The sequence below is a fragment of the Monodon monoceros genome, unplaced genomic scaffold (genome assembly GCF_005190385.1).
Source record: "Monodon monoceros isolate NGI ecotype Baffin Bay Population unplaced genomic scaffold, NGI_Narwhal_1 Super_Scaffold_6, whole genome shotgun sequence".
NCBI lineage: Eukaryota > Metazoa > Chordata > Mammalia > Artiodactyla > Monodontidae > Monodon > Monodon monoceros.
In genome coordinates, this window is record NW_021703783.1 from 7359460 (window position 1) to 7381824 (window position 22365).

Consider the following 22365-nt stretch of genomic DNA (forward strand, 5'->3'; position numbering starts at 1 on the left):
TCTACCTAGGAATATAAACTATTAATATGATGGTATCTCTCCTTCCATCATCCTCTTCCTATGTGTAGCCATCTCTGTTCATGTAGACTTTTACTTGTTTACTTTTTACAAAAATGGGATTGTGCCATAAATGTATCATTGATAATTGCTGTGGTTTTGAGGGTATTTGTTTCCTTCCCTTTTCAAAATACCCTCTATATCTATATCTATATTTGCAAGAGTACTGGTTCACCAGCTCTGTGGGATCAGGAGCTTGGTGACCTTACTCTGAGATAGTGCTGGGGCAGGGACCCAGCTGAAGGTCTTTAGGACTGGTTTCTTCACTCTGCCTGTTCTTTCTGTACTGCTACTGCTGGGCTGCTGGAGATGGGAGCAATAAGATCCTAGAAACATGAATTTTCAAGGTTGGAAAAGACTGACTGTGAGATCATGTCTACTCTCATCAGTGAAAATGGCAGTTCAGAGAAGTATGTGACATGCCTTAGGTAGACAGATGAGTTAGACGACATTTCTGTAATACGCCTATCTCTACAAATTCTGAATCTGAGCTATTTTTCCACTATGTGTCCAAGGTCAAGTAAATGATCTGTTGATGATTGAATTTACTTTACAACCTGGTACAGGGAAAGTCACTACCCTTCAACACTATCTCATTTGTGTGTGTACATGTGTACGTGCATGCGCGAGTAGCTTTATTAATTTCAGAATCAATCCTGTTAGCATAGCTTAGCTCTAGGAACAGTTGTCTGCCCCATCATAGTTGTAATAATGTTGGAAAGGACATGAAAGAAAATAAGAAGGGAAATAGAAAAGCAACAGGAGAGGAAAGTTCTAGAGATGGGGACGCTCCCATGTATTTAAGGTATTTGTGCTGCACTGCTTCTAGACAAGCTAGTTAAAATATCCCAAAGGGTGAGTCTCCTTTAAATAATTCCCCTCGCCAAAGATTTTTTAAAAGTATAAACTCACAGGCCACACACTGACACATTCATCTCTTCTTCCAAGATGGTGATTATCTTTGGCACTCTTACTTGCACTTCAAACTTAGGAAGCACTGTTGATTGGAGATAAAGGAAGTTGGTGATTGTTTTTCAGCTTCTGGGGAATTGGTATTTCCAGGTTCTCATAACAATTCTCTAATCATATTTTAGGGCCCTGAAAATGTAGCCCTCTTCTCCAATATATCGACCTTTCTCTCAAATGGAGATCCTGGTTGAAGGACTATGATGGATCAATGTAACCTTAATGAATTATGGGAGACTCCACTGGACTGAGAATGTTTTACATTTTTTTTGAAGATTAAAAATTGCTACAAAAAATGCTATATGACATCCTATTCACGAATCATTGATGGTCCTCATTGGATTAGAAGTAATTGGTTCCACTCCAAGCCTAATCTCACCCGTGGGAAATAGAAAGTAATTCCAAAGAAACTCAAATTCTAGGCCCTAGAAGTTTAAATATGAAAAAACTGTTCCATGGTTTTGCATAATCCATACCAAATTCCTCCACGGTGAAGGGGTGCTCTGCCATTTCACCTGATTCCTTCTGTACCACCACCTTATAGGAGCCCTGAAAGGGCTCTGATGAGAGGGGAAAGGTCAACTGCTTGAGGCCACTCTCTACCTTGAGGTTCTGCCATTGCATGATGCGATTTCCTTTGGGGTCCTGTGGACACAGTAATTGTAATTTACAAAAGAGCCCAGAGCATGAGAGACAATAAAGGAAATCTATGGGGACTCCTATGTTATCCACAAAGAGGTGGGGAGGGGTGGGGAAGGGAGATGACTTGGAACCATCTAGTGTTACATGAGTTTGAAGGCTTCTCCCTTAATGACAAGTTTCTGAAATATTGTAAGAATCTCTCAAATAAGAACATTTTCCCTAAGTTTATTATTTGTGTCTAATTATGGAATGTTTCACGTTGCTTACCTCAATATATACTAGTGGAATCTGAAAGACAAAAGAGAGAGAAAGGAGTTTAGAATTGTTCTTAGATATTTGCAGTTCTGATTTATAAGCAAGACAGCCTTATGCAGAATAACTTTATCTGTAGTAAAACACAGAAAAGTTCCAGATTAAGTTTTACAGAACTTTTGATTAATCCATTACAAGCAATTAATAAGTAATGTTAAGTACTTACTGGGTGTGAGCAACAAATGCATACGTGCCATTCATTAGGAATGGTATTTACTGATATGACTTAAATGCTTATAGTATCCCAGTGAAGAACATTCCTTTGCTGTGCTATTTTACAGATTGAGAAATCAACACTAATGGAATTATAAGTAACCATGTTCAGATCCAAATATTAAGGTGGGTCACAGAATTCTTAGGTAGTTCTAAGAATAAGGACGACTGGGAATAGCTCCTCTACTATCAACGCTTATTCATTTTTAAAACTAATATTTATTAAGTGCCTAACATGTGCTGTGTATCATTCTAGGTGCTATGAACAGAGCAATGCACAAAAGAACAACAGATCTGCTTTCATGGAGCTTACATTCTAATAGGGATGGATACATAAGAAACACAGTCATATATGAAATATATATTTTTGATATATGTAGATATATATTTGAGATATATGTTTGACATATATATTTGAGATACATATATTTTATATATATATTTGAGATATAGATAGATAGATTTGAGGTAGTGGTAAATGTCAAGAAATAAAAACAAAGCAGAGTTAAGCTGATAGAGTGAAGGGCTAGGTGTTTGATTTTAGATAGAGGAGTGTAAGTGGAAACCAGGAGACCAATTTCAAGGCTATTGTAATAGTCTTGTTTAGAGGTGATACTGGTCAGGACAAGGTCGTAGCAATTCATGTGGTAAAACATAGTCTGGATATATTTTAAACTAACATGATTTTCTGATGAAATGGATGTGGGTGAGACGGAGGAATATGCCTTAATCCTTTGCCTGAGGAGCTAGAAGAGAAAAGTTGCTTCTTTCCCTCCCATCCCTTTCCCTTCTTCACCCCCTAGCAAAGATGGGTTTGATCAGAATCAGCAGGGAATTGCAAACTCTATGGCAAGGGAAAGAGAACACTTTTAAGAGGGGAAAAGGAAGTTGGGGGCGGAGGGGCTATAGTCAGCAGAGTCCTTGGCTTTTCATTGAAAATTGCCTCTTTCTGAGATAAGAAAATGTGATTGAGGACTAGATCTGGGAGAGAAAAATTAAGACTTTGGTTTCTTGTCTACATTAAAATTGAGAGTGTTAGTCTTGAGGAACAAACATTGATTACACTCTCCTTCCTTTATAGGAGAGGTTTTGTGTTTAGAAAAAGTTTGAATCTTTGAGAAGTCATTTAAACCTAAGTTTTTTGATGGTTTATTTATTATATAGTGTATCTTTCTAGTTTGGCTAATTGAGAATTTTCTAAAGAGTAAGTTTGTGTGCCAACTGACCAAGTATCAGTACCAAGAAAGAATCAGCTACTCTCTTGACCCAGAATTCTGTTTTAAATGAGGATCTTGCACTATGGCAATGCCAGAAAGTACTGCTTTCAGTACCAGATTCTTCCTCTCCCTGGTTCTCCCCCAACACCAAAAACAAACTCTCAGCCTGTTTATATAGATAATAATAATTCTAGATCGATATTAGGACACTTACCAACTCATTCAGGGGGTGAAAATTTTCATCCAACAAGACAACACGAAATTTCACTGAAACAGAAATATTTTTCATGAGTCCCAGAAACCTGAAGCCAGGCCTATAGGCTAGTAAGACAGACTATAAGGGAACCAGGATTCCTTTGACTGGGGAATACACAGGGGAGGAAGATCTTTCTTTTTTGAAGTTGTCCTGACCATAGGCCTTTTTGTACCTGTCTGCTCTGGTTTGTAGATGGGTTTGTCTGTCTGGACAAAGACCAGACTCTCTTCATTTTTAACCAACACTGTGGTCCGCTTCTTGAATTCTTGCGTTGGTCCTTTCACTTGGATAGTGAGGAACATTACCTCCTCATTGGATGGAGATCTTGGGATCTGAAATATAGGAGAGATCCTGAGAACCCGTTCATCTGCCAAGTTTCTTCCTCCAGTCCCTGTCCCACTTCTCCCTGGGAATCTTGTCCCTTTTACTTAATTTCACTCTCTCATTCTCATCAGGGAAATTCAGCATGGACAGGAATTCACAGACAGAATGACTTCTGTCATTTACAAACGGGAAGACAGAACACAGGATGGAGGAAATTACATCAGTGAGAGAGGTCATAAATGATACTCACATCTCCTTATAGATCAGCCAATACAGGTTTTTAAAAAATGTTTTTGCTTTATTTATTTATTCATTTTTAAATTTTTATTTTATGTTGGAGTAGAGTTGATTAACAATGTTGTGTTAGTTTCGGGTGTATAGCGAGGTGATTCAGTTATACACACACATGTATCTATTCTTTTTCAAATCCTTTTACCATTGAGGTTATTACAGGATATTGAGCAGAGTTCCCTGTGCTATACAGTAGGTCCTTGTTGGTTATCTATTTTAAATATAGCCGTGTGTACGTGTTGATCCCAAACTCAATCTATCCTCCTCCCCACCCTTCCCCTGATAACCATGTTTGTCTCCAAGTCTGTGAGTCTGTTTCTGTTTTGTAAATAAGTTCATTTGTATCCATTTGTTTTTAGATTCTGGATATAAGCAATATCATATGATGTTTGTCTTTCTCTGTCTGACTTACTTCACTTAGTATGATAATCTCCAGGTCCATCCAGGTTGCTGCAAATTAGCTAATACAGTTTTTTTTTCTTTCATAATTGAGATGTTTTATTGGTTGTTTTGAGGATCAGTACACAGACATTTCAATTTGTACACAATTCTTAACATACATACCAAAACTCTAAAAAATCATGTAGTTGTGATTCTTTTCTGAACGGTTATTCCAGTGACCTTCCAGTTTAAAATCTGGAGGCAAATTTTCCTTGACAGGCTATCAAGTACCAATACCTTCAAATATTGATATGCTGTTACATCGTAAGTCCCACGAATTCACAATTTAATATCATGTACACTACATACCCAAACTGTCAATCGTTCACAGCACATTAACAAAGTTACTAGAAGAACTGGACTACCACGACCAAAGATGTTACAGAGTGCACAAAATTCTGACCAGGAGAGCCAAGATCAAGGGGTGAGTGGTTTGCTTTAGGAAATAATTCTACCAAAAACAGCACGGGAAGAGAAGTAATTTAAAGTGTTCAAGGCATTAAATGCACAACTGACTCCAAACTGCCATTTAGTATGCTTTGTATTATAGGATATAAAATATCGCCCCATCTATGGAATGTTAAGCTGGCACCCAAGACAATGCCTGCCACATTCAATATCCCACTATTTTCTGGTTGTACCAAAAAATAAACAACCAGCAAATGATTTCACCTCTTAAAAAAAAGCATTTACACTTAAAAAATGGGATGAGGTAGGATTCCCTCCTTTTTAAAAATGTTTCTAAAGCTACTAAAAAACTTGCATTTACAAAATAGTTGATAAAAATATTCCTCTGTATTGTACAAGAAGGGAGACAGGAACCACTGATAGGACCAAGTGTGTGATATTCATTAGACTTGGCTTCTTTCTCTCCTGCTTCATCAGAGGCTGGGCTCTCCTCGTTTTCAGTTTCTCCGTTTTCTGCAGGTGAGTCTTCTTTAGTCTCTTGGTTAGCCACTTCGGCCTGTTTTCCCTTTGCTCCCCTTTTCCTTTTTGTTTGCACGTTTTTGTCTGAAGATATATCCTTTCCTGCCGCTTTTTTGGCTTCGTTTCCACTTTTTCGGGAGCCGGTTTCGCTGACAGCCTTGCCAGCCTCCTCTTGGGCTCCTCCTTCGCCGCCCCGTCGGCGGAGCTGACCTTCCTCTTGGCCATGGTGGCGGCGGGGCTGGCGCGTGCCGGGGGCCTGCGAGCCGCGCACGCCGAGAGCCTTGGTGAAGCTGGGCTGCCTGGCCACTGCCGGTCCTCCCGCCGCCCGAGCTCGCTAATACAGTTTTGATTCACTTATACACTGAACTTTACCAAACTGATGTTATGTGGTAAAAGAGCATGGTAGAAGCATCTCTTAATGCTATAAGAAAGGAAACTGCAACATATTATTGGCTGTACGCTGTAAGGATTCTATATATGGGCAACTCTGAAGAGCTATTGGATAGTCACTCATGGTAATTTCTACAAGTTCACTCTTAGAAAGAGTATGGGGTGGTGTGTTCCTGTCAGCCCACTACCGGGGCTTATGTTAAACACTGGCCTAGTTTTCTTTGTTAGTATTTTTTCCATTTTAATTTTCAGGAGAACTCATATTTTCCCTTTGTCTAGTGCATACTGCTTTTCTTTTTTTTCTGGTTAATAGGAATTTTCTCTAATCATTAAGTTGATTTTAATATCTCTATAAATATTGGTCTACCATTATTTATATTGGAAATTCATGCATTGCTGCTTAATTTCTATACTTAGTCGCTACATTTAGATTCCTTCCTGAAGTCCATGCCAGCCTCTCAAAGTCTTATCTTGACTGAATTCTGGTTGCCTATGTTCCCAACCGATAGAAACAAGTATTTTAAGTCAAACAGCCATACTCACAGTGAAGGAGACACAGTGGAATAAGTCTTTCTTTGCCACCACATCAGTAAAGAGGCTTCTGTTCTCTCTGAGGGACTCCAAGGAGGCGCTTACGGTCACCGTCTCATTCAGGTGCCTCAGAAGGAGGCAGCCCTTCTCAGGGGCCCCAGTGTGGAGCAGGGAGGGGACCAGCACCATGTAGTGCCTGGGGATGGGGGAATCCAGTTAGAGGAGAGTGTAGGAGGCGAGGCATTATTACCAGCAGCACTATCTTCCACCGTAATTCTTGTTCCTATGTTAGTTCTATGCCAAGAGAAGACATGTTGATAAGCATGAAATTGATCTCTGCCGTTGGAGGGCATGCATGGGAATTACTCCCCTTTCCATCGTCAGTGCCATGTCAGTGAACATTTTACTTGAAGTAAGCCTTTAAGAGGTTAACATTTGCAGGTATACCTCACTTTAAGGAACCCAAATATCAATCTGTGAGCATCTGAATTCAAATATGCTAATTATATATATTTATGCTGTAAATCTATTTTACATTAGGGTTGCTGTAAAAAGCAAGCAAGTTCTCATGTGGAACACTACAGAAACCAATCCACTTACAGAACATATATATATATATATATATATATATATATATATATATATATAAAACAAGCCTGTAAAAATGGAATGGCAAGTTCTTGCTTTCCACTCTGAGGCTTAAAGAGAGTCCTTAGTTTAAAATCTCAGTGTGTTAAGCAACTAATGAAATCTTAGTGTGTTACCTAACCCTGGATGTTTGCATATTAAATATTTGCTTTTCAGCTCAGGGTAGACAAAAATGGTCTACTCAAGAATGGTCTTCTAGAGATTGAATTTGGGGTCCTCATGAACAGAACAGAAACTTTCTCAATACTCTCATATATAATTTTATTGACACTTGAGTTTTCAAACATTTTTGCTCACAGAATTCCTATTTTTAGACACTATGCCCTCCTTACAGTTGTTCAAGTAAACATCTATTTTTTTTATCACAAGTTTAAACAATAGTAAAATATATTATTTTTGATGAAATTTTAAATTAAAACTTACATTACTTTTTTGTACATCTCCCATCGAATCTTAAATATCATAGTGATAAGATATCCAGTATGATCTATTTAAAAAATACACCAAAATGTTCTTTTTGTAATGATCAGAAATTTAGCATCTTTCCCCCTTTTCCTCTGTGAACTTTCATGCCATTTACCACACAGAAGTTTGTCCTAACATTTCTATGCTTCAAAATATTTTATGGATCACTCTTCCTTCTTTGTTTATATATATATATATGTGTGTATATACATATATATATGTATATACACACACATGCATATATATATATACACATATATATGAAATATTATATGTGGGTATATAAATTTAACTTTAACTCTTCTTTTAAATTTAATGTGACCTTAAAGCTGTAAATGTTAAACATTTTCTTCTGGATTGAATTGTTTTCAAAAGTCTTACTAGTATACAACTGATCAAAACAAAATAAATATATTACAAATTATTCATATTTATTATATATAAAATCAAAATACTTTTGAAGTACATCTTTAATGAAAATAATGAGTTGTTCTTATGTATCCATGGATGGATATTCCTTATTGCAAGAATTAAATAAGGTCTAACATTAACTCTGTTGCTGTTTTTCGTTTGTGTAGATATAAGTACCATGAAAAATTGTTCACTTAAAAGTAAATAAATGACAGATGAAACAATTATATCATTTTTACCAGTTCTTGTAACTCCTTCTGCATTACATGCCAAAGATCACCCAGTGCCCTATTATCAAGAATTGCTTCTAATTGTTTATCAGCTGGTATTTCCCTTAGATCTTCCTTCAATTTTGTTGAAACAAAGAATTCGTCGCCACAAGATCTGCAAAAGGATTTTTTCTCCTGTCATTAGAGTCCTTTGCTTTCTCAACATCAACATCGGTATTTCAGATTGCTCCTTTATTTGGCACCCTAGGGATTTTTATACTCCAGGACAGGGTTCCACAGTAACATCTGATTGAGGGAGGCTTGTCTTTCTCTTTTAAAGTGAAAGATAGGAAATTAAGACAGGGGAGGTAAGAAAGGATAAATAGCATGGTCTCAAGCAGATCAATATGAATGTGAGGATCTGAAAATTGATTCCTTTAAAAGAATCACTTTCCAATGCCCTTTAGAAAGTCTTTGTATATCTCCAGAGAATTTAGAGATTCAGAGATTCAGAGATCCAGAGAGTTGGAGAAAAATGGTTAAGAATAAGTGAAGACTGAATAAACCAGATTTGTAAAATCTCATAATTGGAAGACACCTTAAAGATAAGAAGGTGACAGTTCCATAGGGAAGACAAATGAATGATAAGGAGGATTTGAAATAAAGGAAAGGACTCTTCAAGTTTATGCTCTATGTGAAACTCACGGTATTCCAGAGACTGAGGCATCTGTAGGCAGGAAGACCAGAAGAAGGAGAGTAAGACTTGGATGGAGGAGTTTGTTCTTCTTCTCCCCCATGCTGCAGGGAGAAGGGACCAGAGGAGACCAGACTGTATTGTGCCTTTCTCCCTGCAATTGGTCTGGTCCCAAACATTCCTCAGAGCAACTAGGCTTTATGCTGTTCTCTGTGTAAACAGGAAGTTCCACCCACACAAGGTGTCTAAACAAAGTAGAGGTCTTTGAACATTCTCTGAAAGGGTCATTGCTCTCAGGGACTTAATTACAGTCAAGGTTAATTCCTGGTGGGCTAAATAGGATTCCTGGAGGGATAAAATCCACATTCCCATTAGTGTTCACTTTCCCTGGGTTTTACCGTAAAGCAGCTAATCGGCTTTTCAACCCCTTCTCTCTCTTACTCCCTCCTTCCCACTTCCCCATAGTGCCTTGTATGGCTTTCCTCACATCTCTTGCATGAATAGCTGGCAGGGGAAGCTATAATTTAAGCAACACAGGACAGGCTCAAAATAGGTATTTCACTACAAGTCAGTCTGCCTGCAAGCCCTCCATCAGATATGTGTACCTCAAATGTTGAAGCAGTTTCAGAATTCAGCAGTCATCTATGCAAAAGACATTGGGTTAAAAGAATAGCTTTTTGAGCTTGGGGTTTTTACTGGATTGCAGATAAAGGGCTAGGTTGTGGAAGAATGATGATAGAAATATTTTCCTGTATTAAGGAAGTGAAAAGATGAAAGGAGAAATAGCAGGACCTCAGAAACAAGCTTTGACTTACTGTGCCTAACAAAGATACCAATTGCCTTTACCATCTACTATACAAACACATTTTGTTACTGCCTTCTAAATGTGCAACTCCCCTTCAATCTTTAATCATGTTAACTATTTTATTCATCCATCCATCTGTCCATCCATCCATCCATCCATTCATCCATTCATTCATCCAACTGTTTGATTGTTTTGTACGTGTTTATTGAGCCTGGTTGGTCTAGGAATCATACAAAATCATGGAGATGGATGATCAAATATGAAGAAACAGATTGCACATTCTTGCAGGTGTAAAAGCAGACAAATAAGCAATAAAAATACAGTAGCCAGACATTATTATTGGAGAAGTTCAGGATGCTCTGGGAGCACTGAACAGGGACACACAATGCAAACCTTGGCCTTGGAAAGGAAATCTAAGGTAAAGCAAAATGTAAATCAAGTTCTAGAGTGTAGATGGTGGTTAGCCAGAGGGAAGTAGGAGATGAAAAGTGCATTCTAAGCACATAAGGAATGACATAAACAAAGGCACAGGAGGTAAAAACCATCATGAAATGTTTGGTAAAATGAAAAGTGTTTGGTATGAAGAAAATGCCTGTACACTTAGAAAAGTGGTGAAGCAAGCTTGCTTCAAATAAAAAAGGAACCTGTTGGTACTACTAGGGTATTTGGGGAGTAATCAGTGAAGTGACTTCCCCAGATTTGTTTCTTGGAAAGATCACATTTACTGAAATTTGGAAGACTGATTGGAAGGAGGTAATCCAGGAGGCAGGGTAGGAGTTGCACAATTATATTGGTGAGAAATGATGATATTTTGAGCTAGGGTGTTCATAATGAGATTGGATAGAGGTTGACAGATTTATATCATATTTAAGAGGTAAAATTATAGTACACAGTGAATACATGAATGTAATGGGTAAAGGAGAATGTGCTTTTCAGTTTTCCTGGTTGGTCACTGAGTGACTTGCGTTGCCTTTAACTGGTCGAGTGAAACACAGGAAACGGTGGGAAGGAGAACAGAGGGCTGAGGGTTGGGAAGAGAAAGAGTCTAGTTTTAGAAAGCGCTTGTGGGATAGTCCAGTAATATTTGTAGGGAGTTTAACATTTGCATCTAGAGCTTAAGGCAGTGTGATCTAATAAAAATATAAGGTGAGCCTCCTATGTAATTTTACATTTTTCCAGTAGCCACATTGAAAAACAAAAAGAAACAGATTAAATTAACTTTAATAATATAATTTACTTACCTCAATATTGCCAAAACATTATCATTTCAACATTTAATCAATATAAAAATTGTTAATAAGATACTTTAAATTCTTTTTTCATACTAAGTCTTTGAAATCTGATGTGAATTCTACACTTACAAATATTAATTTAGACTAGCCACATTTCAAAAGCTCAATAGCCCATGTGGCTACTGGTTATCAGATTAGACATAGCAGGTTTAAAGCAATGTTTTTCAAATTATGGGTCACCATCTATAGTGAGTTGTAATGTCATGATCAGTGAGTCATGACCAAGAGTTTTAAAAATGTAATAGAACACAATAAAATAGAAAACACAGTGTACCAAACAGAATAAGTGAAACTATTGATTTTGGAAATATTCGTTTCAATGTTGTGCAGCAGAAACTTTGGTTGTGTCCTATTACCCCTTCTCCAATTCTGTCTTTAATACTAGAACACCTGAGTTTTCTCTGGGCACAAACTGCCTCACTGAAAACTTTCATTTCCTAGCCTTCTCCTTTAAGGCTGGGCATGGTATACGGCTAAATTCTGGTGATTGACATGTGAGTGCAAGTGATGTATGCAACTTTCAGTTCATGATTTAAAAAGGAAGGGCTAGGTTCTGTGCCTCCCTTTGCTTCCTACCACTGGCTGGAATGTGGACATGTGGGCGGTTGTCCGATCTTCCATTGTAGGTAATACGATGGAAGCCATGTGTCAAGGTAGGCAGAACAACAAGCAAGACATAGACTGAAGAGGGAGGAGATATGGGGATGTATGTATACGTAGAGCTGATTCACTTTGTTATACAGCAGCAACTAACACACCATTGTAAATCAACTATACTCCAACAAAGATGTTAAAAAAAAAAAAAGAAAAAAGGAGGCATAGACTGAATCCCTGAATCATCCAAAGGCCATTTTAGCTTGGACTTTCATGTAAGAGAAAAACACTTTCTCTTATTTAAAAGCCTTTGCATTTTGATATATCTTTGTTCGAGCAGTAAAACTTGTATCCTAACTAATATAATTTCTCTTTCTTTATTACTATCTCTATCATTTCTATCTTTAACTATGAGTGTTCTGAGTCACAATGTAAAGATTACATTGTGAAAATGTGATTTCAGTGTTACATTGCAAACTGATGAAAATATACAAAATTCTTATTGTAGGTTAAAGTTAAAGCAATCTGAACACCACCAGTTTACTGAGATCTGGCCTATTTGTACAGATTAGAGATTTATCAGCTTATAGGGAGAGCTGATGCCATTGAAATAGATAATATGGGATGAAAATGGAAAATAGTCCAGGACAGAGCTAGGCAAGGGCACCCAGATGTAACCCGAATGGCTAGACAGAGAGAGAGAAACACAGGAGAGTGTGGGATCTCTGAGTCCCAAAGAAGGGACATTTTAAGAAAATAGTCAAGAGAAGGTTTTTACTAGTCAGAGTGATTGGGGCTTTATGCCAACACATCAATGTTAATAGCATACAAAATTGAAAAAAATCATTTCAAAAGTTTGCATCATTTTATAATACATTGATTCAAAACATAACAGAAATTAAATGGATTTTAAGAAACTAGAAATAACTAAACACTTATTTGCAAGGTTAATTACTTAAAGAAATAATTAATAGCATTCATTTGGTGCCTTATCAAAAATTACAAAGAGCATCTGTAAAGATTATTGCTGAATCCCTGGCTATTTGTGTCAAATGCCACTCACTGTGAAATCAAATAATAGATCGAATGATCTTTTTTTTTTTTTTTGCTGAATTGAGGGACAAGAAGAATATGGGGACCCAGCTTTAAGGGTCTGTGTGGAGCAGAGCCTGACTGCAGCTCAAGGGGGAGTGAGAGGGAGGTTTCTGAGTTTATGTGAAGGGAAGGAGAATGATAGGGCAGTACTCAGCAGAGATGTCGGGCTGAGAGGGAGGTTTCTTTAAGAGGAGAGAGACTTGAACAAGTTTAAATGAAATGTTGCTTCTGTAAATGCTGACAATCAAATAAAAGGGAGAGGTTGAACACTGTGAGTGAGAAGTGATAGTCCCAAGAGAGAGAACTTTGAGGTTGCGTGAGGTGGACATATTAAGTAAGTGGATGGCGGAATTATCCTCAGGAGAAGCGACACCACTTCAGTATAATCGCAGATAAAGAGGAACGTTTTATCTAAAATGCTCCCATCACGAAGACAGAGCTTTCTCTTCTTGGGAAGACAGAAAATGAGCTTGAGGGGGGAAAAATGACTGGATCAGTTGTCAGGGTACCTGAGCCCTAGTTCTGACTCATTATAAGGTCCTGGGTGACTCATCTCACTCCTCTGAGCCTCAGCTTCCTCACAGATAAATATGGGGTTAATAATATCTGTCCTGTCAGCTCCAAGGGGTACTTTTATACAAGATGCTATTATGGAACCGTTTTTAAAACTGTGAACCTTACTGTACCTGTCAGAATTAATATTTATATTTTGAATCTTAATGACTGAGAAAGAGGTCTATTTCATCTGTCTGCTGTGGGCTTTGATATAGGGCAGCATCCAAATAAAGAAAGTTAGGCTACCTGAATACCAAGTCCTTGACAGAAATGACGGCACACAACTTGGACAAGTTCTGCACAGTTTCGAGGCATTTAGCAAATAATTACTGTTAGAAAGCTGAGGTAAAGGGTTAAGAGAAAAAAGAAGGTAAGGGAAAGAAGGAAGGCAGTTTATGGTAAAGAAAGTAAGGGAGCAAAATGCAGGAAATAGCCATTTAAATAGAACAAGGAGAATCATTTGGGAATTGAGAAAAAAGATTAGGAGGTATTGGGCCTTAACAAAAATAAACAGAAAAAAATGTTTCCCCTGTATTGCTGTAGTGCTTGCTGGGGACTGAATGTATTTTCTCTAATGGCACCACTGGTTACACATACGCTACCCGTAGTTCCTAATAAGTGATAATGAAGGACATTTCAGCTGGTTACATATTATATTAACCGCTTTCAAAAATCAGAAAGCTCAGTTACTGGAATACCACATTCGCTCTATCAGACAGTATACTTGCTTTACCTTTCCGTAAATATCTAGGGCAAACTTGGAGTTAGGGCAACGTGTATCTACAGAGATGTTCTCAAAGATCAGAGTGTTTCTCATTTGTGCTATCTCAATGCTCCTTTCTCATTTTTAATGAGAAAAAATATTTGAATGTACAACGATAAAAAGCATAACAAATCCTCAGATCGTTTCTAAACAATGTACTTGCCATAGTTTCTCAAAATTATCAAAATTTTAGTGTGTTATCTTTTAAATTGTTCTTTATCTTGTTTTGTTTTTTTAAATTTATTTAAATTTATTATTTTTTAAGATTGATCTGATGACTCTCAAGCTTTATTTATCTATTTTGGCCATGCTGTGCAGCATGCAGGATCTTAGTTCCCTTAGTTCCCCTGACCAGGGCTCGAACCTGTGCCCCCTACAATGGAAGCGTGGTCTTAACCACTGGACCACCAGGGAAGTCCCTAGCACGTTATCTTTTAAATTAAACTCCACTTGTTCCTTTAAGTTTCTAAAGAGTACTGATATTCACAAATCTCATCTTTTTTACTAGACGCTACATTGTGATGCAGAGGAATTAGTGCCCGAATTAAAACAATTTATTACAAACAATAGAATTCAATGTCTGTCCTTACATATACATACTTTGGGGCATGTAGAAGTATTTTTGTATGGTGAACCTGTGCTGTAAATTTGCTATGTCAAAGAGTATACACATTTAAAACTTTTATAGTACTGTTACATCCCCTTTCTGAAATGAATCTGCCAGAAATAGAGACACAGACGTAGAGAACAAACATATGGGCACCAAGGGGGGAAAGGGGGAGTGGGATGAATTGGGAGCTTGAGATTGACATATATACACTAATATGTATAAAATAGGTAGCTAATGAAAACCTGCTGTATAGCACAGGGGACTCTACTTAATGCTCTGTGGTGACTTAAATGAGAAGGAAATCCAAAAAAGAGGGGATATATGTATACATAGAGCTGATTCACTTTGCAGTACAGCAGAAACTACCACAACATTGTAAAGCAACTATACCCCAATAAACAAATAAAATAAAATAACTCTGCCAATTATCTTCTACCAGCAATGTCTACAACTGCATTTTTCCCATGCCTTTAAAAAATTTCCCAATCTGATAGGAAGGAGTGCGTGACATATATTTTTCTTTTTCAAGTTTATGATTACTAGTGATGTATTATATCACTGTTACTTGTAGGAACTCTGTTGCTTATATTTTAACTTTGTCTTGGGGTTTTATTTTCTGATTAGGAAGTCCTTTTGTACCCCCAAATTGTAAAACTATGCTACATGTTTTTCCTAATTTAAATATTTGTGCTTCGTATTTTTATCTCTAACTCTATACAGTTTATTTTTGAATATGAGACTAGGTAGGGAATATGTTTCAGGGTGAGTTTTCCTTTAGTGAATGGAAAATGTGTGTGTGAGTGCACACACGCATAGGGTTGTTTCATGACTCTTTACTTTATGAATCCACTTTGTTCTCTGTGACTCTCATGTTTACCCTGGAACTTTTCAGTGTAAGAACTTTTGTTTTAGAGAGTTATATTTAGTCTGGGAGCGAACAATAGAATCAGATTTTAATAGGAAAAGATAAAATTATTTGTCAAGTTTTATTTAATTACTTAGATGATAATGATGATACGGACAACAACAGTAATGATAGCTCGTAATTACATAGTGCTTACTATTTATATGACTGTGCTGAGTAATGTTCTAAGAGCTTTAGATGCTCTAATTTATTTGATTTTTGTTATGCCCAAATGTTATTGAATCGCAGGTTCTTAAAATAACACACAATTTCTAGTAATATAAAATTTTGTAAGAAAAATTATGGAATATATTTTGTAAGATACTATTAAAGCTGTTAAGTTTTAAATGGTATTGCTTTTTAAATTCATGTGTTTTCATAGCAAGTTATAAACACACAATCTCCTATTACTTCATTTGAAATAATCAAATATAATATGAGGTAAAATTGTTATTTATGAAGCAAAGTGTATGAAATCAGGAAGTGTGATACCTCTAGCTTTGTTCTTTTTTCTCGGGATTGCTCTAGCTAGTCTGGGTCTTTTGTGGTTCCATATAAATTTTAGAATTTTTTTGTTCTATTTCTGTGAAAAATGTTCTTGTGATTTTGATAAGGATTGCACTGGATCTGCAGGTTGCTTTAGATAATATGGACATTTTAACAATATTAATTCTTCCAATCCACGAGCATGGAATATCTTTGCATTTCTTTGTGTCTTCTTTAATTTCTTTTATCAAAGTTTTCAGTTTACAGGTCTTTCACCTCCTTGATTTAATTTATTACTAGGTATTTTATTCTTTTTGTTGCAATTGTAAATGGGATTGTTTTCTTAGCTTTCTGGCTCATTTCTGCTAGCTCATTGTTATCATGTAGATATGCAACAGATTTTTGTATGTTGATTTTGTACTCTGCAGCTTTACTGTATTTATTATTTCTAATAGCTTTTTTTGGTGGAATCTTCAGGATTTTCTGTATATAAAATCATGTCATCCTTAAATAGTGATAGTTTTATTCTTCCTTTCCAATTTGGATGCCTTTATTTCTTTTTCTTGCCTAATTGCTCTGGCTAGGACTTCCAGTACTATGTTCCATAAGAGTGGCAAAGAGTCTTATAGTGTTCAAGGAGCAGGGTGTGATCAGCTGGTGGGCATTCTTCTGATTGGTTGGTGGTGAGGTAATTGGGAGTCAACATCATCAACCTCTGGTTCCAATCAGTCTGGAGTCTACGTGCTTTGTGGGCAGCACACAGTCCCTTAACTTCTTTCACCCGGTGGGGGTTTCAGTATCTGCAAAACAGCTCAAAGGACATGACTCAGAATATTATCTATAGTCCTTGAGGAAGAACTGAAAGTCCTTGACTTTGTTTAATGGCTAAAGTATTATTATTTTGTCTTGCTTGACTGTTTTCCTTTCTGCATTTTCTTATTTCTCTGATTAGATTTATTCTTTTTTTTTTTTTTCTTTTGCAGTACGTGGGCCTCTCACTGTTGTGGCCTCTCCCATTGCGGAGCACAGGCTCCGGACGTGCAGGCTCAGTGGCCATGGCTCACGGGCCCAGCCGCTCTGCGGCATGTGGGATCTTCCCGGACCGGGGCACGAACCCGTGTCCCCTGCATCGGCAGGCGGACTGTCAACCACTGCGCCACCAGGGAAGCCCACCTCTGCGTTTTTTGATTAGTATTTGCATGAAACTTCTTTGTCCACCCCTTAACTTTTAGCCTTTGTATGTCCTTGAATCTAAAGTGAGTCTTTTGTAGACAGTATACAGTTGGGTTTTGTTTTTTAATCCTTTCAACCGCTCTATGACTTTTGACTGAAGAGTTTAGTCCATTTACATATAGAGTAGTTACTGATAGGTAAGGACTTACTATTGCCATTTTGTTTATTCTTGTCTATTTCGTATTTCTCTTGTTCCTCTCTTGTTGTCTTTCTTTGTGGTTTGATGATTTCTTGTGGTGGAATACTTTGATTCATTTCTCTTTATCTTTTTATATACCTACTGTAATGTTTTTGTTTTTGTTGTTACTGTGAGGCTTGCATTAAGTGTTTTATAGGTATAGCAGTCTGTTTTAAGATAATTAACAACTTAACTGCAATCACGTAGTCTACACTTTAATCCCACTTACATGTTATGTAATTCATGTCAGATTTTACTTTTTTCTATATTGTGTTTCCATTAAGAAATCTGTGGTTATAGCTATTCCGCTACAATAGTTATGCTTTTAATATATATACTAGCATTAAAAGTGATTTATGTGCCACCATTACAGTATTACAATATTCTCTATTTGTCTTTATACATACCTTTAGTGATGAAATTTGTACTTTCATATGTTTTTATGTTGCTGTTGAGCACCTTTGTGTTTCAACTTGTAGAACTGCCTTTAGTAGTATAAAGTGGATCTAGTGATGATGAACTCCTTCAGGTTTTTGTTGTTTTTTTTTTCCCCAGTCTGGGAAAGTCTTTATTTCTCCTTTATTCTTAAATGACAGTTTTGCTAGGTAAAGTATTCTTGGCATTTTTTTTCCTTCAATACTTTGAATATGTCACCCTCTTCTCTACTGGTCTCCAAGGTTTCTGCTGAGAAATATGACGATAGTCTTATGGGTACCCCCAGGTATGTGACAAGTTGCTTTTTCCTTGCTGCTTTCAAGATTCACTCTTTGTCTTTGACTTTTGATGATTTAATTATAATGTGTGTCTATGTAGACCTCTTTGAATTCAACCTGTTGGGAATTTGGGGGTTGCATGAATCTGGATGTTCTTTTATCTCCCTAGATTGGGGAAATTTTCTGTTATTATTTCTTAAATGCCCCTTTATCTTTCTCTTCTCCTGGGATTCTCATCATGTGTATATTGTTCTACTTCAGGAGATGCCATGACTCACATAGGCTTCCTTCACTCTTTTCTATTCTTTTTCTCTTTTTGTTCCTCTAACTAGGTAATTTCAAATGACTTGTCTTTGAGTTTGCTGATTCTTTCTTTTGCTTGATTGATTTTACCTTTGAAAGTCTCTTAAATTTTCAGTTCAGTCATTATATTCTTCAACTCCACGATTTCTGTTTGGTTCTTTTTTAATCGTTTCTGTTTCTTTATTGAGTTTCTTATTTTGTTCATGTTTTGTTTTCCTAATTTCATTTAGATATCTATCCATGTTCTTTTGTAGCTAATTGAGTTTGTTTAAGAAGATTATTTCAAATTCTTTGTCAAGCAATTCATGAATTTCCTTTTTTTTTTTTTTTTTTTTTTTGTGGTACGCGGGCCTCTCACTGTTGTGGCCTCTCCCATTGCGGAGCACAGGCTCCGGACGCGCATGGCTCACGGGCCCAGCCGCTCCGCGGCATGTGGGATCTTCCCGGACCGGGGCACGAACCTGTGTCCCCTGCATCGGCAGGCGGACTCTCAACCACTGCGCCACCAGGGAAGCCCCATGAATTTCCATTTTTTAAGGATTGGTTACTGGACCTTTATTTGTTTCCCTTAGTAGTGTCATGTTTGTCTGATTCTTTGTGATCCTTGAAGACTTGAATTTGTGTCTCTGCATTTGAATGAGCCGTCACCTCTTCCAGTCCTTACAGACTAGTTTTAGCAGGTGAAGACCTTCTCCTACCTGGTTCCTGGACTGATGGGACTATCACTGAGGTCATGGTCAAGTGGGCTGGAGGCAGGTCTCAGGGATGCTTTGGATCTTCAGTTGACTCCAGGGTCACCAGACCTGTTACCATGGGGCACAGACAGATGTTGCTCCTCCAGAGTGTCTGGATGGACAGGAGTGCCTTCGGGGCTCTGGTTGAGTGGGGCTGAATCTGGATCACAGGGATGCTACCAGTTTCAGTCAGGTCCATGGTAGGTAGGCCTGCTACTGGAGTCATAGTTGGGCATAGTTCATTCTGGGACACGTGGGTCTGGTAGCAGGACCATGGACAAGCAAGACTGGAGCTGAATCCACAGGGAGATAGGGCTACTACCAGATTACAGCCAGGTCCATGGTCAGTGGGTCTGCTCCCAGGGTATGAGCCTGCCTTCTCAAGGCAGCTTTCCTCAGTCTTTGGCTCCACTGGGGTGCTACAACTTTCTACCTGGATTCCAAAGCTCCCCCAAAGACATTTTCATTTGTGCACGGTTTTCAGATTGGTATTTCTGTGGGAGGATAAGGGCTGGGGACTTCCTGTTCTGCCATCTTGCTAATGCACTCACATATTTTATTTTTTATTAGAAAGTTAAAAAATGTTAATTTTTATTGGATGAAATAAGTTGATTTTTTGTTATTGGTATAAATATTTTATGATATAATTTTATAAATGGAGCTTAAATGACCTGATTAAATCTGCTGCGCTATCATGCATAAAGCACATCTTAATACATTGACTACATTTCTAGTTTCAGGTTCTCTCTTGCTTGTGAATTAATTGGAGTTAAGAATCTTCCTAAATTCTTTACACTTTTCTTTAAAATTTATAGTTATTTCCTCTAGGTCTAATAAATGGTATTTTAAAATATTAATTTCCTTTGAGTATTTCCAACAACTTCAACCCAATTTTTATGTAAAAACTGAGATTTTTTTCATATTTATACTCTATCAGTTTGTGTAATTTATCACTAAAATTTGTAATTGTAGTAATGCAGATTTGGCAATAAACCACAATGATTCTGAGTAAGCATGTAAACTTGACTGTTAAGAGCAAAACTGTGAGGTTTTGAGAGATTATTATTTGCCACAAGCCTTTAACATTTCACTGGTTTTGTTTTCTGAAATGAAGAATGTTATTTCATCTGGTGAGTCTCTTAAGTGAAGACTAAAGTTTTTACTATAATTCATTTAAATGTTATGTAAACATGATATTCCATTGAAACTTTATTTCAGAGGAGTAACAAGTGTTAAGATTTTATGTTTAGAACAAAATTTACTCTATGAAGCAGCTTTTCATGTGACATAGCACCTTTTGAGGGGAAAATTTGAGTTTTGTCTGCTGTTTCTCCTGTGGCTCATCTTTGTATTAAGCTGGTCTTAACATAGACTCCTTAATTTTTACAGAAGAATGCATAATTTACCACAAAAATTCTTATAATTCGTTAAGAATGCAATTAATTTCTAAGTCAAGAGACAGTTATTCTTCCACCGGTTTTCTTTGGCAGAAGCTGGGGTGGAGTGTTTGGAGTCAGAAGATATTTCATCCTTTCAGTTACACTTTTAAAGGATGTTGAATCTATTCACTTCCCTATATATTTATGATCTAACTTTTATGAAACCAAACCACTGGAAAACTACACACCTGGACTATATTATCTTGGCTTGTTAACAGAATTTCATTAGGTGGCTTGCTATTTAATGTTATCAACTAGTCATAACCTCTTTTTTCTTTCTCTTTCTTTTTTTCCTCTCTTATTTCATCAGAAGATGGTTGCAAAAAACAATAATATTTAGTTCTTAAAACCTACACAGTCTGACTCATCATAGACATTTAATAACAATAAATATTTATTAAATGAAGAACCATATTAAATTTAATTCTTAAATTGATGCTAAATATAGATTGTTGTTGAAGGCATTATTCATCATCACTAGTTGATGATAAGTTTATGAATTCATTCAGCAAACATTATATTGATAAATTCTGTTGGTGATAATGTAAGCGCAAATAAACAGTCACTATTTAAGAAAAGAATTGGAGAGAAGAAAGTAACTTTTCATTTTTTCACGTTTTTCAAATATTTCTCTGATTATAAAAATAATGCACATGTAAAAATATAGGCATGAAGAAAATAGAAAACAACACATGATCCTCCACTCCATATATTTCCAGTCTATAGGTATTATTGTATATAATAATATATATGAAGAGGCAGTTGTAAATTTTCCTTTTCCTTTTTTTTACCATTTTGACCTTTTTAAAATGTGCACTTCATTAGTATTAAATACATTCAGTTGCTGTGAAACGGATTTCCAGAACTTTTTATCTTGAAATTTAGAGCCTATACTCATTAAACAACCACTCCCCTTTTCCCCTTTGTCCTAGCTCCTGATAACCACATTCTACTTTCTGTTTCTTTGGCTTTGATTACCTTAGATACCAAGTGAACTCATACAGTATTTATCTTTTTGTGGCCTGCTTATTTCATTTAGCATAATGTCCTCAAGATTCATCCAGGTTGTAAATGTGACAGGATTTCCTTTTTAAGACTGAATAATATTCCATTGTGTGTTTATACCACATTTTGTTTATCCATTCATCCATCAGTGGATATTTACATTGCCTCCACCTTTTGGCTATTGTGAATAATGCTACCATGAACATAGGTGTACAAACATCCCTTTGAGACCTCACTTTTAGTTTTTCTGGATATATTCCCAGAAGTGAGTTTGCCCCATCATATGGTAGTTCTAGTTTTAATTTTTTGAGTTCTCATAGTATGTTTCATAGTGGTTGCACTGTTTTACAATCCCACTTACAGTGCACAGAGTTCTGATTTCTCCATATCCTGGGTTTTTTTTTTTTTTATTGTAACCATCCTAATGGATATAACCACAATAATAATAATATCTTATTGTGGTTTTAATTTAGATTTATTTGATGATTAGTGATGCTGAATATCTTTTCATATGTTTATTGGCTATCTGTATATCATCTTTGGAAAAATGCCTATTCATGTCTTTTGCTCATTTTTAAAAAATCCAGGTATTTGATTTTTTGTTGTTGAGTTGTAGAAGTTCTTTATATACTATGGATATTAACCCCTTATCAAATATATGA

General features: G+C 36.7%; 1 protein-coding gene and 1 pseudogene across 4 annotated transcripts in view; both read right to left on the reverse strand.

The window, feature by feature from the left end:
- LOC114885223 (alpha-2-macroglobulin-like) overlaps positions 1-22365 on the reverse strand; it is a 73542-nt gene that overhangs the window by 31268 nt on the left and 19909 nt on the right. Inside the window, exons 1-7 of one of the 4 annotated variants that reach the window (XM_029204801.1) lie at positions 9006-9820; positions 6580-6763; positions 3836-3995; positions 3622-3674; positions 1933-1953; positions 1500-1668; positions 970-1054 (exon numbers count right to left, since the gene is read on the reverse strand). In XM_029204801.1, coding sequence (XP_029060634.1) covers positions 970-1054; positions 1500-1668; positions 1933-1953; positions 3622-3674; positions 3836-3995; positions 6580-6763; positions 9006-9097 — 764 coding nt within the window. In that variant the 5' untranslated portion in view covers positions 9098-9820. Of the gene's footprint in view, positions 1-969; positions 1055-1499; positions 1669-1932; positions 1954-3621; positions 3675-3835; positions 3996-6579; positions 6764-9005; positions 9821-22365 lie in introns of those variants that run through there. The other 3 variants (XM_029204802.1, XM_029204803.1, XM_029204804.1) reach the window with 3 other exon arrangements.
- LOC114885228 lies at positions 4605-6527 on the reverse strand (annotated as a pseudogene).